Raw genomic sequence first — 17,048 nt, forward strand, 5'->3', positions numbered from 1 at the left:
TGGTGCCTGACGTTGGAGTCATCTAGCTTCGTTCCTGTCGTCGGGTAGTTGTCCTATTAGTAGGAAGTCGATGATGGGTTCCATCCAAGATGGTTCGGCCTCTAGCGGGAGTACTTGGGCTTCTTCTATAGAGGGCCGAGGTAGCTTCTCCATGTGGACAGTGCGGTCGAGGGCTGCGTCTGAGGTACTTGCCAGCTTAGAGAGGGCGTCGACTCTTGCATTCTTGGCCCGCGAGACTTATTGCAGGGAGAAGCGCTAGAAGTGGCGGGCTAGCTCTTAAACTTTGGCGAGGTACTTGGCAATGCTTTGTTCTCTGGCCTCGTACTCACCGTTGACATGATTCACCACTAGTTGCGAATCGCTGAAGACTTCGATATGCTTGGAGCCAAGGTCCCTGGCGAGCTGTAACCGCACAAGGAGGGCCTCGTACTCGGCTTCATTGTTGGATGCTGGGAAGTCGAATCTCAGCGCATATTCTATGACGGCATCGTCGGGGGTGAGGATGAGGCCCGCTCTGCTTCCTTTGGCATTGTACGAACCATCAACAAAGAGTCTCCATGTTGGATGGGCTTCCTCGGCCAAGTGCACCTCTTTTGGTTCATCTTCAAGGGGTTGGCCGCGGGGTCTACTGAAGGTGCACTGTGTTACAAAATCACCTAAGACTTGCGCTTTAATTATGGGCCTCAGTTGGTACTGGATGTTGAACTCAGACAGTTCGATTGTCCACTTGAGCAGGCGTCCCGAGGTCTCAGGCTTGGCAAGGACGGCCTAAAGGGGCTGGTTTGTCAGAACCAGCAAGGACAGCCTTTCTGGCCGAGATAACAAGGGCAAAGGCTAACTTCTCCACTTCGGGGTACTTGGTCTCGGCATCTCAGAATACCTTGTTGACATAGTATATAGGTCTCTAGACTCCATCATCTATTACCAAGATCGAGCTGACAACCTCGTCCCCCTCTGATAAGTATAAGTACAGGGTTTCCTCCGTCCACTGGAAATCTTTCATCTTCTTGATGGTGTGGAAGAAGGGAAAGCAACGATCGGCCGACTTCGACATGAAGCGTTTGAGAGCAGCTATTATGCCGGTGAGCCTCTGAGTCTCCTTCACCGACCGAGGGGGTGCCATGTCTAGTATGGCATGTATCTTGTCTGGGTTGGCTTTAGTGCCTCTTTGGGTGACGACGAAGCCCAAGAATTTGCCCGAGGTGACGCCAAAGGCACACTTGCTTGGGTTAAGCTTCATGTTGAACCTGCAGAAAGTGTCAAAGGTCTCGGCTAGGTCCAAGGTGTGTGCTTTGACTTTTAGGCTCTTCACTAGCATGTCATCTACTTATGCTTCCACATTCCTCCCCATCTTGTTCTTGAACACCTTGTTGACAAGGCGTTGGTAGGTGGGCCCTACATTCTTGAGGCCGAACGGCATCACTTTGTATTAGTATACGTTATGCTTGGTGATGAACGAGGTCTTCTCCTCGTCCTCGGGGTGCATCTTTATTTGGTTGTATCCGGAGAAGGCATCCATGAAGTTGAGTAGCTCGTACCCTGCAGAGGCATCGACGAGGTGGTCTATCCTCGATAAAGGAAAACTGTCCTTCGGGTAGGCTCGGTTAAGGTCTGTGAAGTCAATATAGATCCGTCATTTCCCGTTAGCTTTCTTCACCAAAACCACATTTGACAACCAGTTAGGGTAGTGTACCTCTCGGATGAAGTCGGCGTCGAGTAGCTTGTCAACTTCCTTCCTATAGCCTTCTATCGCTCCGGTGCAAAGTTCCTCTTATTTTGCCGAAATGGACAAGGGCTCGGGTCCATGCTCAGCCTATGAGTAATGACCGAAGGGTAAATTCTGGGCATATCAGCAGCGGACCAAGCAAAGACGTCGGCATTAGTTCTAAGGAAATTTACCAGTTCGGATAGGTGTTCAGGGGGAAGGTTGGACCCGACGCGGACTATTTTCTTAGGGTCTGCCTCGTCTAGGAGAACCAAGACGAGGTCCTCGGCCGGCTAGACTCAGCTCGCTGGCTCCTTCCTGAGGTCGAGGCCCTCCATGAAGGGATGAGAGATCCATCCTATGGACGCCCAAAGATTGCGGAATAAGGGGCGAATTTCAAAAATTTTTCTCTCCCTTCAACTGGGAATCGTATTCCCTATCTAGAAAATCATATTTTCAAGGATCAATCTTGAACCATAAACTGAACCAGATCTGAACCAAAAAGGAGTGGGAAGGATTATACCTGATACGGAGAAGTAATATCTCCCAACGAAGGTGTTCACGCCCAAGGAAGGATCCAAAGACTGCTCCCACTGAAGATGGCGCAGTGCAGGTGGAGCAGAATCAGCAGTGTTCTTCTCCAAGAACTCTGTCCTTCGCAAGAATCAGCAAGATGGTACGTGAGCACAGCTTCCTTTCAATACTTTCTCAAAAGACTGATGTCAAGATCCAATCTTGACTTCTCCCACAAGTGGAGATCGAACTGGCAAATAGGGCGGCAAGAATAGGGAGGCGGCAAGAGAGTATTTGCAGGGAGCATAATTCTCTCTTCTTGATTTCAGCACTAAAGAAAACCTGATGATCTGTGTGTGTATTGTGTATCTAAAGGCTGCCACCCCCTTCTTCTTTTATAGTCTTAAAGGGATCAGCTCCTAATCAGATTAGGAGTTGCTAATCCAAATCATATTTGGTTTAGAAGTCCCTTTAAGTGATAAGGGATAATCCTTATCTTATCTGGAGATCAGATCAGCCATCTCCTAATCTGATTAGGAGGTTTCCAGATCTAAATCTTATTTAGATCATGGACTCTCTAAGTGGATAGGGTCTAAGCCCAATCCTATTAGCTGATCCACTTCAGATTTCGCCCCTTTATTAACTAAATAAGCAGCCCAGTTCGAAATGGGCTTTAGGCCCATTAAGCTTATGTGCTCACTTAACCCTCTTAACTGCTGCCCAGTTGGGCTTCCTTGTATGGCGTGGGACCCAAGCATTGATCTACACATCAGCCACATGGGTTCGGCCCAGCCTTTGTTACAAGGCCTGGCCGAATACACTGTTAAAGACAGTGCACCCCCTGAAAAACATCAAATGGGCTCTACGGGCCCAACACTTACCCTAAGAGGTCCCTGGGCCAAGCCACCTTGTAACACCCAGGGACTGTGGGCAGATGCAAGATTAGCCCATCAGGTATTATCCTCAATGGTCTTACACTTAACCTCTCAGCCCATAATGATCATACACTGCCCGACAAGAGAGGACCTCTCCGTCGGCTGCAAGGAACAGTGTTGCACTCTCCACTCACATGGATCCCGGGAATTAAAACCTTCTTGCAAACATTTTAGAAACCATATATATATACTTTTATATCTTATATAAAATATATTTTGCAAAACAAATCTCAACGGCTGAAATCGGCTGCCGGCAGTCTTGGTTTCCATCAGTGAGAGTGCATCCCCGATCATTACCTTTGTCCGACAAAGGGGCTGATCCTGTCACTATGATCACCCACTCAGATGAATTATCGGACTGTCCCAACATACCCAGGTTTTGACCCCCGCTAAGGATCTCACTGATTGGTACATCAAAGATAGCCCAATCCGACACCTAGTGCAGTATCATAATCGAGTCTAGGGGTCGGGTGTAACTTTCCAGTTTTGCCCATCAATCTCCAAGGTCCAGGGCAATACTAGAAATTTGGTCCAGTTCAAAGATTCAATTAATCCTACACTGTATGTGCCTAGGGTTTCACCCTGGCAGCTGAGACAGGCCACCCCAACCGACTTGGTGGCACCACAATGTCAGCCTTGTCAGGATAGGTCTCCCCAGACCGACCCACTGGCTGTGAACATTCTAAACTAACACGAGTCTCATTAAGTGTCCAGTTTAAGGGTATTACACAGAAACATACCAAGGGAACATGAATCAAATATGTATCTTTATTCATTTACAATAAACTCATAAAGTACATCATTCTGATTGAAGCTAAGGGCATACAAAACTGTCTAACACTCCAGTGATAAGGCCTCCTTGTTCTTGCCCTTTAGCGCTGCCACATAGCACTGGCAAGCGATCTACTAGTTCCCACAAACAACTCCAACGTCAGGCTCAGTGGGGAGTTTGAAGGCTAGGTGGTAGGAAGACATGGTTGCCCCCAACGTGTGAAGGGTTGGCCTCCCCATTATTGCATTGTAGGGGGAGCCAACCTTCACTACCAGGAACTCATGCATCCAAGTCACCTGGTCCGATTTTGTCCCTACAGTGATGCACAGGATGATCTTTCCCTACGGTCTGATGACACTACTGGAGAAGCCAACAAGGGGAATGTCAACTGGCTGGAGCCGCTCGGGCGCGAGCTTCATCCTTTCGAAACTGTCGTAGAAGAGGATGTCGGCCGAGGAGCCATTATCCACTAGGATCTTCTTCACCATGTAGTTGGCGATGATTGTTGCGACCACGAGGGATCATTGTGGGGGACTATGACCCTCTTTAGGTCCTCGTCGGTGAAGACGAGGGCTTTTGGATAGCTCGGTTTCTTCAGAGCGTCCGGGTACTTTTGCTTCTTTAGGACTGGCCCCTGGATGTTCAACTGCCTGGCGTAGGCCTTGCGGGCCAAGGCCAAGGCCCCATCCGAGCCCATGCCCCTGGCGGTGATGTCGATGACGCCTACCACTTGCTGGTGGTGGTGTTGTTGGGAGGACAAGGTGTCAGCCTCTCCTCCTACAAACTGCTTAAGGTGCCCGCAGTGGATGAGGGACTCTGTCTCATTCTTGAGATCGTAGCAGTCCCTGTATAATGCCTAGTGCTGCGATGGTACTTGCAGTACTTTTTGGGATTACCCCTCCTAGGGTTCCTCTTCATCTTCTCAGGCCACTTTACATACTTCTCCCCGATTTGCATCAGTATCTGGGCATAGGTGGAGTTAAGTTACATGTATTCCTTGTAAGTCAGGGCCGAGGCTAGTGGCTTCTTGTTATCCTTGTCGTTGTTGTTGTTGTGATGGTGGTTATCTCCACCCTTCCTCTTCTTTTCAGGGGGCCCGTTGTGGCGCTCGGCTTCCCTTTCCTAGTGGTCCTCGGTTGAAGCCTCTTCGGCCACAATATACTTCTGGGCCTTTTTGAGGAACTCTAGCTTTGTCTTCGGTAGGGTCTTAGCAATCGAACACTTGAGGGTCGAGCCGACATGGAGCCCATTAATGGTAGCATGCATAGAGACCATGGGGTGGAGGTTATGGACCTCAAGCTCTTCCTTCTTGAAGCAGTCGATGTAAGACCGCAAACTCCCACCCTATTTTTATTTAATTGACATCAACGAGACAACACTTTTCTGGCATCGTCTGCTGCTGATGAAGTGGGCAAGGAATAGGTTGGTAAACTGCTCCCATGAGTCGATTAACCGAGGTGGGAGGTTGGACAACCAACGTTGAGCTGCCCCCCTGAAGGTGGCCTGGAAGGTTCGGCACATCAAGGCGTCGAAATACCCATAGAGTATCGTGAGCGCTCTGAAACCTTCCAGGTGGTTTTCGGGGTCGGAGCTCCCATCGTACGTCTCCAGCGTGGGAGCCTTGAACTGCTAGGGAAGAGGTTCCGAAATGATGTCGGGGTCATTGGTCAACAGAGGCGTCAGCTTGGCTTTCGCAAACTTGTTGGATCCCGTCCTTGACGGCTCCAAGCTCAGCTTGCAGTTCCGCGATCCGAGGGTCGGTGGGAACCTGTGCCCCCTATCTTTGCGAGCATGGTGGGGGTAGGCTCGGACTCCAGAGTGCTCCGAAGCAGGACCGCGCATCTTCCGTCGAGCGCGGCGGTCGTTTAGGACGTCGCGGAGGTCAGAAATTGGAGGAGGAGAGGCGTGGTGTCAGCCCTCGGCCCTGGAATGGGTACTGCGATGGCCGAAGCGCCTGCCTTCGTCCCAGGTGTTGTCCCTCTTGCGACGGTGGTGCTGCTCGGAGGGCTGGCGGCCATCTTCGGATGCCGCTAGTTCATCCTCCCATCGGTTGGGAGGCTTTCGTTCCTCTGAGGTGGTTTGAGGGGTCGGCTGCTGTCCGACTCAAAGGGCTCAACTTGCCGAGTATTGGCTCGGCCGAGGACTAGTAGTTCGCTCTGCTCGCGCCGGCCCTGGTATTCTAACACCCCGGCGGGGTGGTCACCTTGGGAGGGACCTCCTGCCTGGGGGCATACTTGCTCCATGCGCTGTGTTAAGTATTCCAGACGATCGAGGACCGCCTGAAACTGCTCATTCGTAACCAGGTTCTGAGGGTTCTTGGCTCTTCGTACCATGGTGTTTGAAGTTGGGGAGATTTTTGTCCTCAATGCTTTAGGGGATCGTCTTAGCAACATTTCCCATAGACGGCGCCAATTGTAGATGCTCGGATTGGCCGAGGACAACAACTTAATTTTGCTCCCGAGCTTCGGTAGAGATGGCTGAGGGCTTTGAAGGTCCGAAGGAGGGGAAGCCGAGGCCAAGGACTATGTCCGAGGTGGAAGGTCTCTTCGGATACTATAGGAGCCGAAGGCTGGTACCGAATGCGATGTGCGAGGGGTCCAAAGGAGGTCCTACAAGGACAGAGGTGTCAGAGGCCTTGGGTGGGTACTCGAGACGAGGACTCCAACGATCAAGTTAGTACGAGCATAAAGTGAGTTAGAGGTCTGGAGTCGAAGGGTCTAGATGAGGACTTAAATAGCACTTAAGTTCCCTAGAGGGAAGTAATGCTTAGTGATTACTCAAGTTTCAAATCGAGTCCAAAGAGTCTAGCCCCCTACCTCATGGGGGGTGCTTTGTATTTATAGCCGGAGTCGCCTAGGAGTAGTTGGGCCTGGATGGTCCAGATATGAGTCGTACGAGGGCCTAACGAGATCCCCTGCCACAGCCACGCGATGCTCTTGGATTGGGTTTGTCTGATCTGCGCCTGAGCCCTAAGTGTCCCCATGATACACTCAGGCTGGCGCCCTCTAATTCGACATGCGTCAGCCCCGTACAAGCCAGCCAAATGCGCCTACATCACTTTCCAAAGACCAAACCAGTAAGCATGATCACATATCTAACAATTGTGTCTTTGAATACAAATGTGGGAGGTGTTTGTGGGAGATAAAACTGTGAAGTTGGAGTGAGCAGTTTGTGGGAGATGAAACCGTTGGTCTTTGGTTTATTGTGGGAATAAAATACATATATGCTCTCTATATGCATAGACATGTAGGGATAGAATCTGTCCAATAAAAATTCTAGAAAGGGAGGTGCTATTCACACTTTTAGAAGTAGTATAGATTAAATAAAACTTATTCAGATTTTGGGTATTCTTACCCATACCCGTTTCCACATCCAATCAATCCTTTCACAGTTTTTAGTTTTATTAAATATTATTTTACAATTATTTCATTAAATCAAATAATTAAAATTAATCTCCTTCACTTACGTAAACTTGGTCTCAATAATTTCCATTATTTAATAATTTTTAGAAAAATAATAATGAAAAAACTATAATTCTTAAAAATTATAATAATAATAATAATAATAATAATTAATAATAATAATTTCCATAACATATTAATTACAAAAATTTAAATATTAAATTACACAAATTTCCATTATTTACATAATAATTCTTAAATTACAATAATGAAACTTAATAATCATAATAATATATTAATTATTTTTTAGTAATTACAATATTGTAACTATTACATAATGCAAAATTATTAGTATTAGATTACAATAACATTATTGGAATATTTATTATTATTAGTGTAATGATAATTATTTCACTAATATTTATTATGTCAATAATTAACGACATAATGTACACCTCGCTTATTTAATAAATTATTATTAAACAATTATACACATAATATTTTACCTCATTTATTGAGTAATTGCATACTAAATAATTAATTAAAATTATTTAATAATTATAAAATCCATTATTTATTTGGGAATATATTGAAAATTATTTTAGAATATATTTAAATTATTAAAATTTAATTTATTGGGATAAATTATAAAATTATAATAAATTACTTTTCAGAAAACTAATTTCTCCAAATTATAAAATTTTAATTTCTTGTAGTGAATAATTTAACTATTTAATAATTATTTCGGAAACTATTTACATAATATTCCATTTTGTTGTTTAAAATTAATTCTTGAATAATAATTTATAAACAATTATTAAGTAAATAATTACAAAATCGGTATTTACATAATATTTACCTCAGTTATTTGATTATTATTAAATATATTATTTAAATAATGGATTTGGGAATATGTTGAAAATTATTTCGGAATATATTTAAATTATTAAATTTTAATTTCTTTTAAGAAATTATTAAATTTGAATAAACTTTTCAAAAAATTAATTTCCTAAAATTATAAAATTTTAATTTCTTGGAATAAATTATTTAATAATTATTTCCGAAATTGTTTTCAGAATAGTCCTTATTTATTGTTTATAAAATAATTATTAAATAATCATTTCAGAAATAATTATTTACATAATATTTTACCTCAGTTATTTAATAATTATTTATTAAATCATTATTGAAAATTATTTAATAATTATTAAATCCATAATTTAAATAATGGGTTTTGTAATGTGTTGAAAATTATTTCAAAATATATTTAAATTTTTAAATTTTAATTTCTTGGAAGAAATTATCACTTTCCCTTGACAAATTCCATTAATTGCACAGGTCCCCGCTAGTATTATATATAATGTATATAACATTAAGTAACACACATTTATATGTGTAAATGTAGAGAAAATCTATACCACCAAAAAGACACGACTCTGGAATAGTATTTTTTTTATACAAAATAAATTAAACAAAACTAGCACAACCTGGGGAACGCAGTCTCACCTACATTAGTTAAAGAAATATAACTACGATCCCAAGGGAAGAAATCTACTGCTGGAACAAAGCTCCACCTAGTAGAGCTTTGAGTACTTTGACCAATCAAAACCTCTTGTGGATCTAGTTGATTGGTTACATGTTTTCTAGTGTCATATCTTTTCGGTATATATCATAGTAAAATCCTGGGCCTGGTACCAAAATCTAGGTCCAAACCCAAAAATTTTCGGGCTGGGTCAGGTTGGGCCATCACTCCTAACTTAAAGGCAACTCCAAACTGGTTATGGATGATTGATTGAGTGGAAACTGTAAACAGGCTAAGAAGAAAGGACACTTGGTTCAGTGTACATAGGAATGGCAATTTTTCCCGTAAAACCAGGGAATAGGGCGAGTTTTCCCTGATTTTAAATGGGGACAGAGAAAATATTTTTTCCCTAAACTGGGGATGGGGCAAGGACAAATAGGTTTGCATATAATTCCCCAAACCCAATCCAAAATCGATGGTAAACTAGTAAAATATTTCTAGGTTCAGGGGCAGAGCCAAGTATCTTGGTGGGGGTCCTAGGCCCCTCCAAACCATTTATTAAAACCATTATTTGTATGTGGTTACTAAGTGGAGATTTGATCAAAACCTAATAAAGTGGGTTTCTTCCCCCCCCACCCCCCCCCCCCCCCTCCCCCCAAAACAGCCTTCTTAAACACTCCAACTCTCAAAATTAATATATATTCTTTAAAAAAATTATAATAGACCCAAACCATCTCAGGCCATTTTCCACTGCCGAGGTTTAATTCATGCAAAAATTGAGTTTTGACGACCATGTCGTCTACATAGCATTCTATTTTTCTACCAATTAATGGCTCAAACAATTTATTTACAAGCTTTTGAAAGGTTGCCCCTGCGTTTTTCAACCCGAAGGGCATAACCTTATAACAGTATAGACCGAACTCTGTGATGAAGGTAGTCTTTTCTTCGTCTGCCGGGTCCATCTTGATTTGGTTATAGCCCGAATAGGTGTCTAAGAAACTTAGCAACTCGTGCCCGGAGATCGCATCCACCAAGCGGTCAATTCTGGGGGAGGGAAGCAGTCTTTTGGGCAGGCTCGGTTTAGGTCAGTGTAGTCGACGCACATGTGCCACTTGCCATTAGCCTTCTTTACTAGAACGGGGTTGGCTACCCAGCTCGGGTAATGGACTTCTCTTATGAAGTCAGCTGCGAGAAGCTTCTCAACCTCCTCATTGACCGCTTTCCACCGCTCCGGGGCTAGGTTGCGTTTCTTCTGTCTAACGGGCCTAACTACAGGATCAGTATTCAACTTGTGAGTTATAAGGTCAGGGTCTATACCGGGCATCTCTGCCGCGGACCATGCAAAAATATCTAAATTTTGAAGTAAGAAACTTACCAGTTCGGATCGTAGAGGTTCCTGGATGGAAGCACCGACCTAAAGCATCCGAGCTGGGTCTGCTGCTGAGGTCGGGACAGTGACTGTTTCTTCCGTGGGTGCAGCTCGTTCTTTGCCTTGCTCCGAAGGCCGCTCCAGTTCGAGGTCGTCGGCCACCTTGGTCTTTCCCTTCAGGGCAGCGACATAGCATTTGCAAGACTCGAGCTGGTCGCCCCGCACTACCCCCACACCGAAGTCTGTAGGGAACTTCATTGCCAGATGATAGGTGGAGACCACCGCCTGTAGGACATGGGTGATCGGTCGACCTATTATGGCATTGTATGGGGAGGGGGTCACGACTACCAAGAAGTCGTGGTTGAGTCTGACTACACAAGGCCATGTGCCGACTTCCACAGGTACTGTCACTTTCCCAAGGGGCTTGACTTCTTCTCCGCTGAAGCCCACAAAAGGAGTGTTCACGGGCTTCAAGTCACTTCCCTACAACTGAAGCTAGTCGAATGCGGCTTTGAAGAGAATATCTGTCGAGCTGCCCGATTCAACGAGTACACGCCTGACCTCGAAGTCGTTGATCCTCAGCTTTATCACAAGCGCGTCATCGTGGGGGTAGTGGACCCCTCACACATCACCCTCCGTGAAGAAAATTGGCTCTTCTATCCTCGGCCGCTTCGGAGAATTCTGTTCTTCCCGGGCAGCTTCACGAACTAATGTCCAAGCTACCGCTAAAGTACAACCCGCGACGATCGAGCCTCCCACTTTCACGTGGATGGTGCCTCAAACCGGCCTCTCTTCTAGAGGTTGCCTCGTGACTGTTCGGCCGGCCTGCTATTGGACTCGGGAGCATCCTTACCGTGCTCCCCTTGCCGACCTGTTTTATTATTATTATTGTTATTTTGTACAAAGTTCCTTAAATATCCGCGACGGATGAGCTCCTCAATCTCATCGCGCAGGTTTTTACAATTTTCGGTACTATGACCGTGATCTTTGTGAAAACCGCAGTACAGATTCTTATTTCTTTCATTGGGATTCCCCCTCAAACGGGATGGCCACTTCACATACGGGGCGTCCTTGATCGCCATCAGGATTTTGGCCCGTTTCGTGTTCAGTGGGGTGTAATTAGTTCAGTCCGCTATTGGAGCTCAGAACGACTGACCCGGCTTTGCCCCCCGAGCTGCATCTTTTTTTCTTTCGGCTGCCCCCTTGACTGGAAGGCTCTCCTTCCGTTTTCCTCTTCTCGGGCGTGCCTTTGCCCTTCTGGTTGATCTCTTCCTCCGTGGCTATAAACCTGTCCGCGAGCTTAAGGAATTCAATTATGGTCACTGGTTGGTTGACGACCATGTGCCATTTGAACTCTTTATGCTTCACGCCTTTCTTGGCTGCTACGAGGTGCACGGCGGGACTCTCCCTCTCTCTGCACTATGTTGAGGAGGCTTTCTTCAGCTCGCGGGCACCGCTTGCTGATGATGAAGTGGAACGTGAAGGCTTGCGCGAACTGCGCCCAACTTCTTATCGATCCGAGTGCCAAGTTCCGGTACCATGTACAGGCCACTCCTCTGAAAGTGGTGGAGAAGGCCACGCACATGCACGACTCACTGGCTCTCGCCAGGTGCATCTGCGACTAGAAGGCATCTACGTGGTCATTTGGGTCAAATGACCTGTCATATTTGTCAAGAGGGGGGAGTGTGAAGTCTTTAGGCATTGGGACTGCCAGGAGTTCGGAAGACAAGGGGGACGGAACTGAAAAGAGGGGAGCTTTAGGTTCGCCCGAGCTTACCTCTTCTCTGCCTTCGAGCTCGGGCAGGTTGTGGGTAGCAGATCGGCGAGCCCGGCAGCAACGTCTCTGCTTCTTGGCGGGTTCCGCATTTGTGCTGCTCACCTCCGTGCTGTCAGGAATGGTTTGTGCAGGAAGTAGCTCAGGCCGCTGGTGATGACTGCGGACAGAGGGATCCTGCTTGGAGTCTGCAGCCAGGATCTCGAACTAGTTTTCCAGGAGCGGGGCTTCAAACTTCAACTGTCGAGGTGATGTAGACCTGGCGAGCCAGGGTCCTCTCGACCTGATCGCCCGCGGCAAGGCCGGGGTGGCCGGTCTTTCTTGTCTGTCACGAGGGGAGGCCTGGCTCTTAGGAGGGTTTTGGGAAGCTTCTCCTTGGCGAGAGGGGCGTTCGTCTTGGCGGTGAGACCTAGCTCGCTGTGAGGCTGGGTGCCGAGGAGGGAGTTGCGGCTGCTGAAGCTGAGGTTGAGGCAGTTAGGGGAATTGCTGCTAGTAGTGGTATTGGGAGACGTGGTGCAGCACTTATTGCTGGTAAATCTGGTGTTGCTAGAGCTGCTGCACTTGGACTTGAATGGCCCACATGCACTGCATCAGATCGTCGAGCTGGCTCTGACTGGTCGCCAGAGGGATGACAGTTGGTTCAGCAAAAGTCGTTTCGACCGAGGAAGGTAGGGGAACTCCCACAGGCGTCGTTGCTTGCGGCATGTTCAAGCTGGGGACTCCGTCCACCGAGAGGGGAATGGTGAACTGCCCAATGCAGACCGTGGGAACCTGGGGTTGTTCCCTGGAGTTACCCATCTCCATGCTTCATCCAACGTTGCTTGAGGAAGCCATGAGTGTCGAGTTTTCAGAGAAGAAAGAACTGTGAAGGTTTAGAGGAAGGCTTTTAGAAGCGTTCCCACAGATGGCACCAAATGATGGTGTGCAATCCGGTCACTCCTAGCTGGCACTTGTGTGGCTCCCGAAAGGTACCTGAGATGGAGAAGAAGAAGAATCCTTGGGGGCTTGCCCGGCGGGAACACTCCGACGCTTAAGTTAGTAATCCGTAGGAGAAGCGAGGAGAAGATGAAGGCTAAGAGTGCAGATAGCACGTGAGTCAAAGATGATACCCCTCTCCCTTGATAATAAGCTCCTTATAACAGAAATCCGTTGCCTCTGGCCCACTGGTCTCTAACAGGGCAGGTATAACCGCCACTGTCAACCTTTCGCAACCGTTACTGGCAGGGACTGAGGTGGCACACGCGGGGCTGTCATCACAGGGTACGTGCCTGTCAGGTGTGAGGCACCCTCTAAAGGTGGCAGGCATGACGCTGTCTGACGAGGGATATGGCTGCTGTCTCCATATTTGTCGGGTACGGTGGTCGGGCAGGAGGTCTTCCTGCGATATGCCAAACTACCCTTCCGCGAGTTACCCTGTGCCGGGCTATCTCATAAGCGGCGAGCTGCTTGTGGCAAGCTAAGCTGAGCTATCTGGCCTGAGGTGTCTTCACTTCGGGGTATCTATAGGCGGATTGGTGTGTTCCTGTTTGGTAGAAGCTTCCTGAGGAGTGCCCATGCGGCCCATTCCTGAGCTACTTTGTAGCGAGCTCGGAATACTTCAAGATTACCTTTAACAGAATTGGTCCTTGGGATGACTTGTCTGCTTGGGAGCTTGGGCGAGCTAGTTCCCCTAGCTCGTGAGCTAAAGTTGCCTCGGAGTATCCCTTCAAAGGTAGCTCGGGGAACCCGGAGCTCGCGTTGTGGCAAACTTCTCCTTTTGTGAGCTACGATGTAGTGAGTTGCTTTATGGGCCCGTCACTTGGTCGCACTAGGCTACAATGTTGAGCTATTGCTCGTGCTGAGTTAGTGTCCACGAATCACTCTTTCATAGGTCGGGTCAAATCGTCCTCCATCAAGTTCAATTTTGAAATTGTTTTTTTTTTAACTTGATTATTAATATCATGCTAAGTACATTTTTTGGCTTTATAGGATTACACAATGGGAGGTAACGCATTGCCCCAACCCAAGTCTCTGCTACAACTAATTAGATAAGGTATCAATTGAGCCACTATCACTTGATTTATGTGCTTCTCATAATATATAAACTATATAAAAATGAAAGTTTGAAGCTCATAGCTAAAAAGGAAAAAGAATTTTTTTCTACTATTTTACACGTAAAAAAATATAAATACAACATCTCATGCATCACACGAATCACCGCTAATGATTTATAAGAAGATTCATACTTCAAGTTTATACTGCAAGAGGACTTTGATTGGATTTGGTTTGAATTTGACTCTTTTAGCTTATTCATGGTTTAGGACCTTTCCTAGATTCATCATGAAGGTTTGCCCCTTCTATATTGTGTTGGTCACTTCTAGGAGGCCCTCACAGTTATTGGTTGGGGGTGTATTGGATATAAATTGGTTGCAGATGGGTTGCTTGGTTTACATTTGTTAAATGGTGCATTGTTACTGTTTCAAATAATTGTTAGGTTCCAATTTTCCATTATCATAAAGTGCACTTGTTTAAGAGATTGTATGTAACATCATGAACACATGGAGATATACTATTGTGTTGATGTACTCATTAAAAGAATTTTTCCTTCTTTACTAAGATCCTTCATTTTCTAACCCCTAATAAATTCTTCCACTATTCCCAGGCTTACAACCTATTGCCCCAAAGATATTTTTAACCCACCTCCAAACAAAATCAGTTATTGATTTTTTAGTAATTTTGTTATATATCTATAATCATATTAGAGGCAAAGAAAAATAATTTGGTTATAGTTGCAAATCAAATCAAATTTACTTCCCTACTAGTTATAGAATGACTTGGCAGAAAACACCCTACATTTATTATATGCATAGAAAGTGGTTACTTTTTTAAAGACTTGTTAATTCTTTACTTTACAGACTAAAACAAAATTAATCTAGTGAGAAAAACAACACATTCGTGAATTGCATTGCTAAGGTTTAAATATAATAAAGAGGAAGAGTTCGAATGAAACTCTCCTTATTCAAGATACAGGTAAAACAGGGTAATCTCAGAAAACTAATTTTAATGCAGTTCAAACTCTATCATGATCCAGATTCTGGGTAAGCCTTATTTTCCTTATCTAATATCCTAACTCAAGTTATACGTGGACATTGCACATTTAACTTGGACCGAAGTAAGGAGAAGTGATTGAAGGTAAGAGCCTTGGTAAGGCAATCTACAATCTGATCGGAGGATGGAACATGTAGAACAAGGAGCTGCTTTTTGGCAACAAAATCATGCACAAAATGTACGTTGATTTCAATGTGCTTCGACTTGGTATGAAGGACTGGATTCGTAGCCAAAAAGGTAGCACTAATATTGTCACAAAATAATGTTAGAGCTGACTGAAGAGGGAATCCAATATCATATAACAAAGAGCGAATCCATATAGTTTTAGCAGCAGTAGAAGCGAGGCTCCTATATTCACTCTCAGTGTTGGACCTGGCAATAGTTGTTTGTTTCTTAGAGGACCAAGAAACTAGATTGTTACCTAGGTAGATATAGAACCCACTTTGGGACTTGTAATCTACCGAATCTTCTACCCAATCAGCATCCAAAAAGGTGAATAGGGCATTAGTGGATGATGAAGTTATACAGAGCCCATAATGCATGGTGGCTTTAGATAGCGAAGGAAGCGTTTCACATTAGTCTAGTGAGCAATGGTGTGCACATGTTGACAGGCCTTGTTGACAGAGAAAGCTATGTCTAGCCTAGTCAATAAGAGATACCGAAGAGCTCCCACAATACGTCGGTACTGGGTGACATCAGAAAATGAGTCATTTGTCTTAGTACACAACATAGAAGTGGAGAAGAATGGTGTACGAGCTGGTTTGGCATCAAGCATACCAGCACTTGTGAGCAAATCAATAATATACTTATGTTGTGTAAGAAAAAGACCACTTGGAAGATGAGTTGCTTCTACACCGAGAAAATAATGAATCCCACCAAGATCCTTGATAGTGAATTGAGAGCTCAAGGAGGAGATAAAAGATTAGACAAGATCAATGTTAGTCCTTGTGATGAAAATATCATCAACGTAAACAAGTATGAAAAGAGAATTGCCATCAACATGTTTATAAAATAATGAGTGATCAACTCTAGAGTATGCGAATCCACATGTGTAAAAATTCTGCAAGCTTATTGTACCAAGCCCGTGGGGCTTATTTCAATCCATAAAGAGAACGCTTTAATAGGCAAACAAGGTTGGGCTTTGTAGCATCTTTAAAGCCTAAAGGTTGTTCCATATATATAGTTTCAGCTAGATCTCCATGTAAGAATGCATTTTGCACATCAACTTGATGGATAAACCAACCTTTGGAAATAGCAATAGAAAGTAAGATTTTGATGGTGGTGGGCTTAACAATGGGACTGAATGCCTCATGATAATCTACTCCTTCATGTTGTGAAAACCCCTTGGTGACAAGATGAGCTTTGTACCGTTGTATGCTTCCATCAGGGCCACGTTTCAAACGGAAAACCCATTTGGATCCAATGACATTATGGTTAGTAGGGCGAGGTACAAGAATCCAAGTGTGGTTATGTTGCAAAGTTTCAAATCCTTCTTTCATGGCCAATCACCAATTCTTGTCTTGGAGGGCTTGTTTGACAGTGGACGATTTAGAAATGGATTCAATAGGTGGGTATTTGGGAAGAAGATATAGTTTAGGCTTGAAGATACCACTTTTAGCTCTAGTGGTCATAAAATGAACATTGGTTGGTGGTGGCTGAGTATGAATGGTTGAAGAGGAAGAAGGTTGGTGATGAGAGGTGGACATTTCATTGAGAGGTGAATGAGTAGGAGATGGGCTAAGATGTGGTGGTAAGGTTACAGGTTCAGCGGTAATAGATGGGATTGATTGGGCTGGAGAAGTTGCCGAAAATGGTTCTATAAAAGGTGAGGACACAGGTACATGTAGTTTGGCAAAATGATTGATTAAATGGGAAGGGAAGGGGTAATAGTAGGAGCAGAGGGTTCAATACTTTGTGAAGCCCTATCTTTGAAAGGAAAATGATGTGTAGATCTGAAATCCAATTTATGT

At 44.9% G+C, this 17,048-nt stretch overlaps 1 protein-coding gene across 1 annotated transcript; it reads right to left on the minus strand.

Annotated features, from left to right (window-relative positions):
* Positions 1-276: 276 nt before the first annotated feature.
* Positions 277-1,123, minus strand: LOC104586028 (uncharacterized). The gene is made up of 2 exons (XM_010243121.1): positions 926-1,123; positions 277-639 (listed from the first exon to the last, which is right to left on the minus strand). Exons 1-2 carry the CDS (start codon positions 1,121-1,123, stop codon positions 277-279), a joined length of 561 nt encoding a protein of 186 aa, XP_010241423.1.
* Between the last annotated feature and the right edge of the window lie 15,925 nt (positions 1,124-17,048).

This window comes from Nelumbo nucifera, chromosome 1, assembly GCF_055504915.1.
Source record: "Nelumbo nucifera cultivar China Antique chromosome 1, China Antique-T2T, whole genome shotgun sequence".
Classification (NCBI taxonomy): Eukaryota; Viridiplantae; Streptophyta; class Magnoliopsida; order Proteales; family Nelumbonaceae; genus Nelumbo; species Nelumbo nucifera.

Coding starts and splice junctions, on each gene's coding strand:
- LOC104586028 (XM_010243121.1), bottom strand. CDS start 1,123: ATGGCACCCCCTCGGTCGGTGAAGGAGACTCAGAGGCTCACCGGCATA. Junction 640..925: donor AGGTTGTCAGCTCGATCTTG/GTAATAGATGAT, acceptor TTTGTAACACAG/TGCACCTTCAGTAGACCCCG.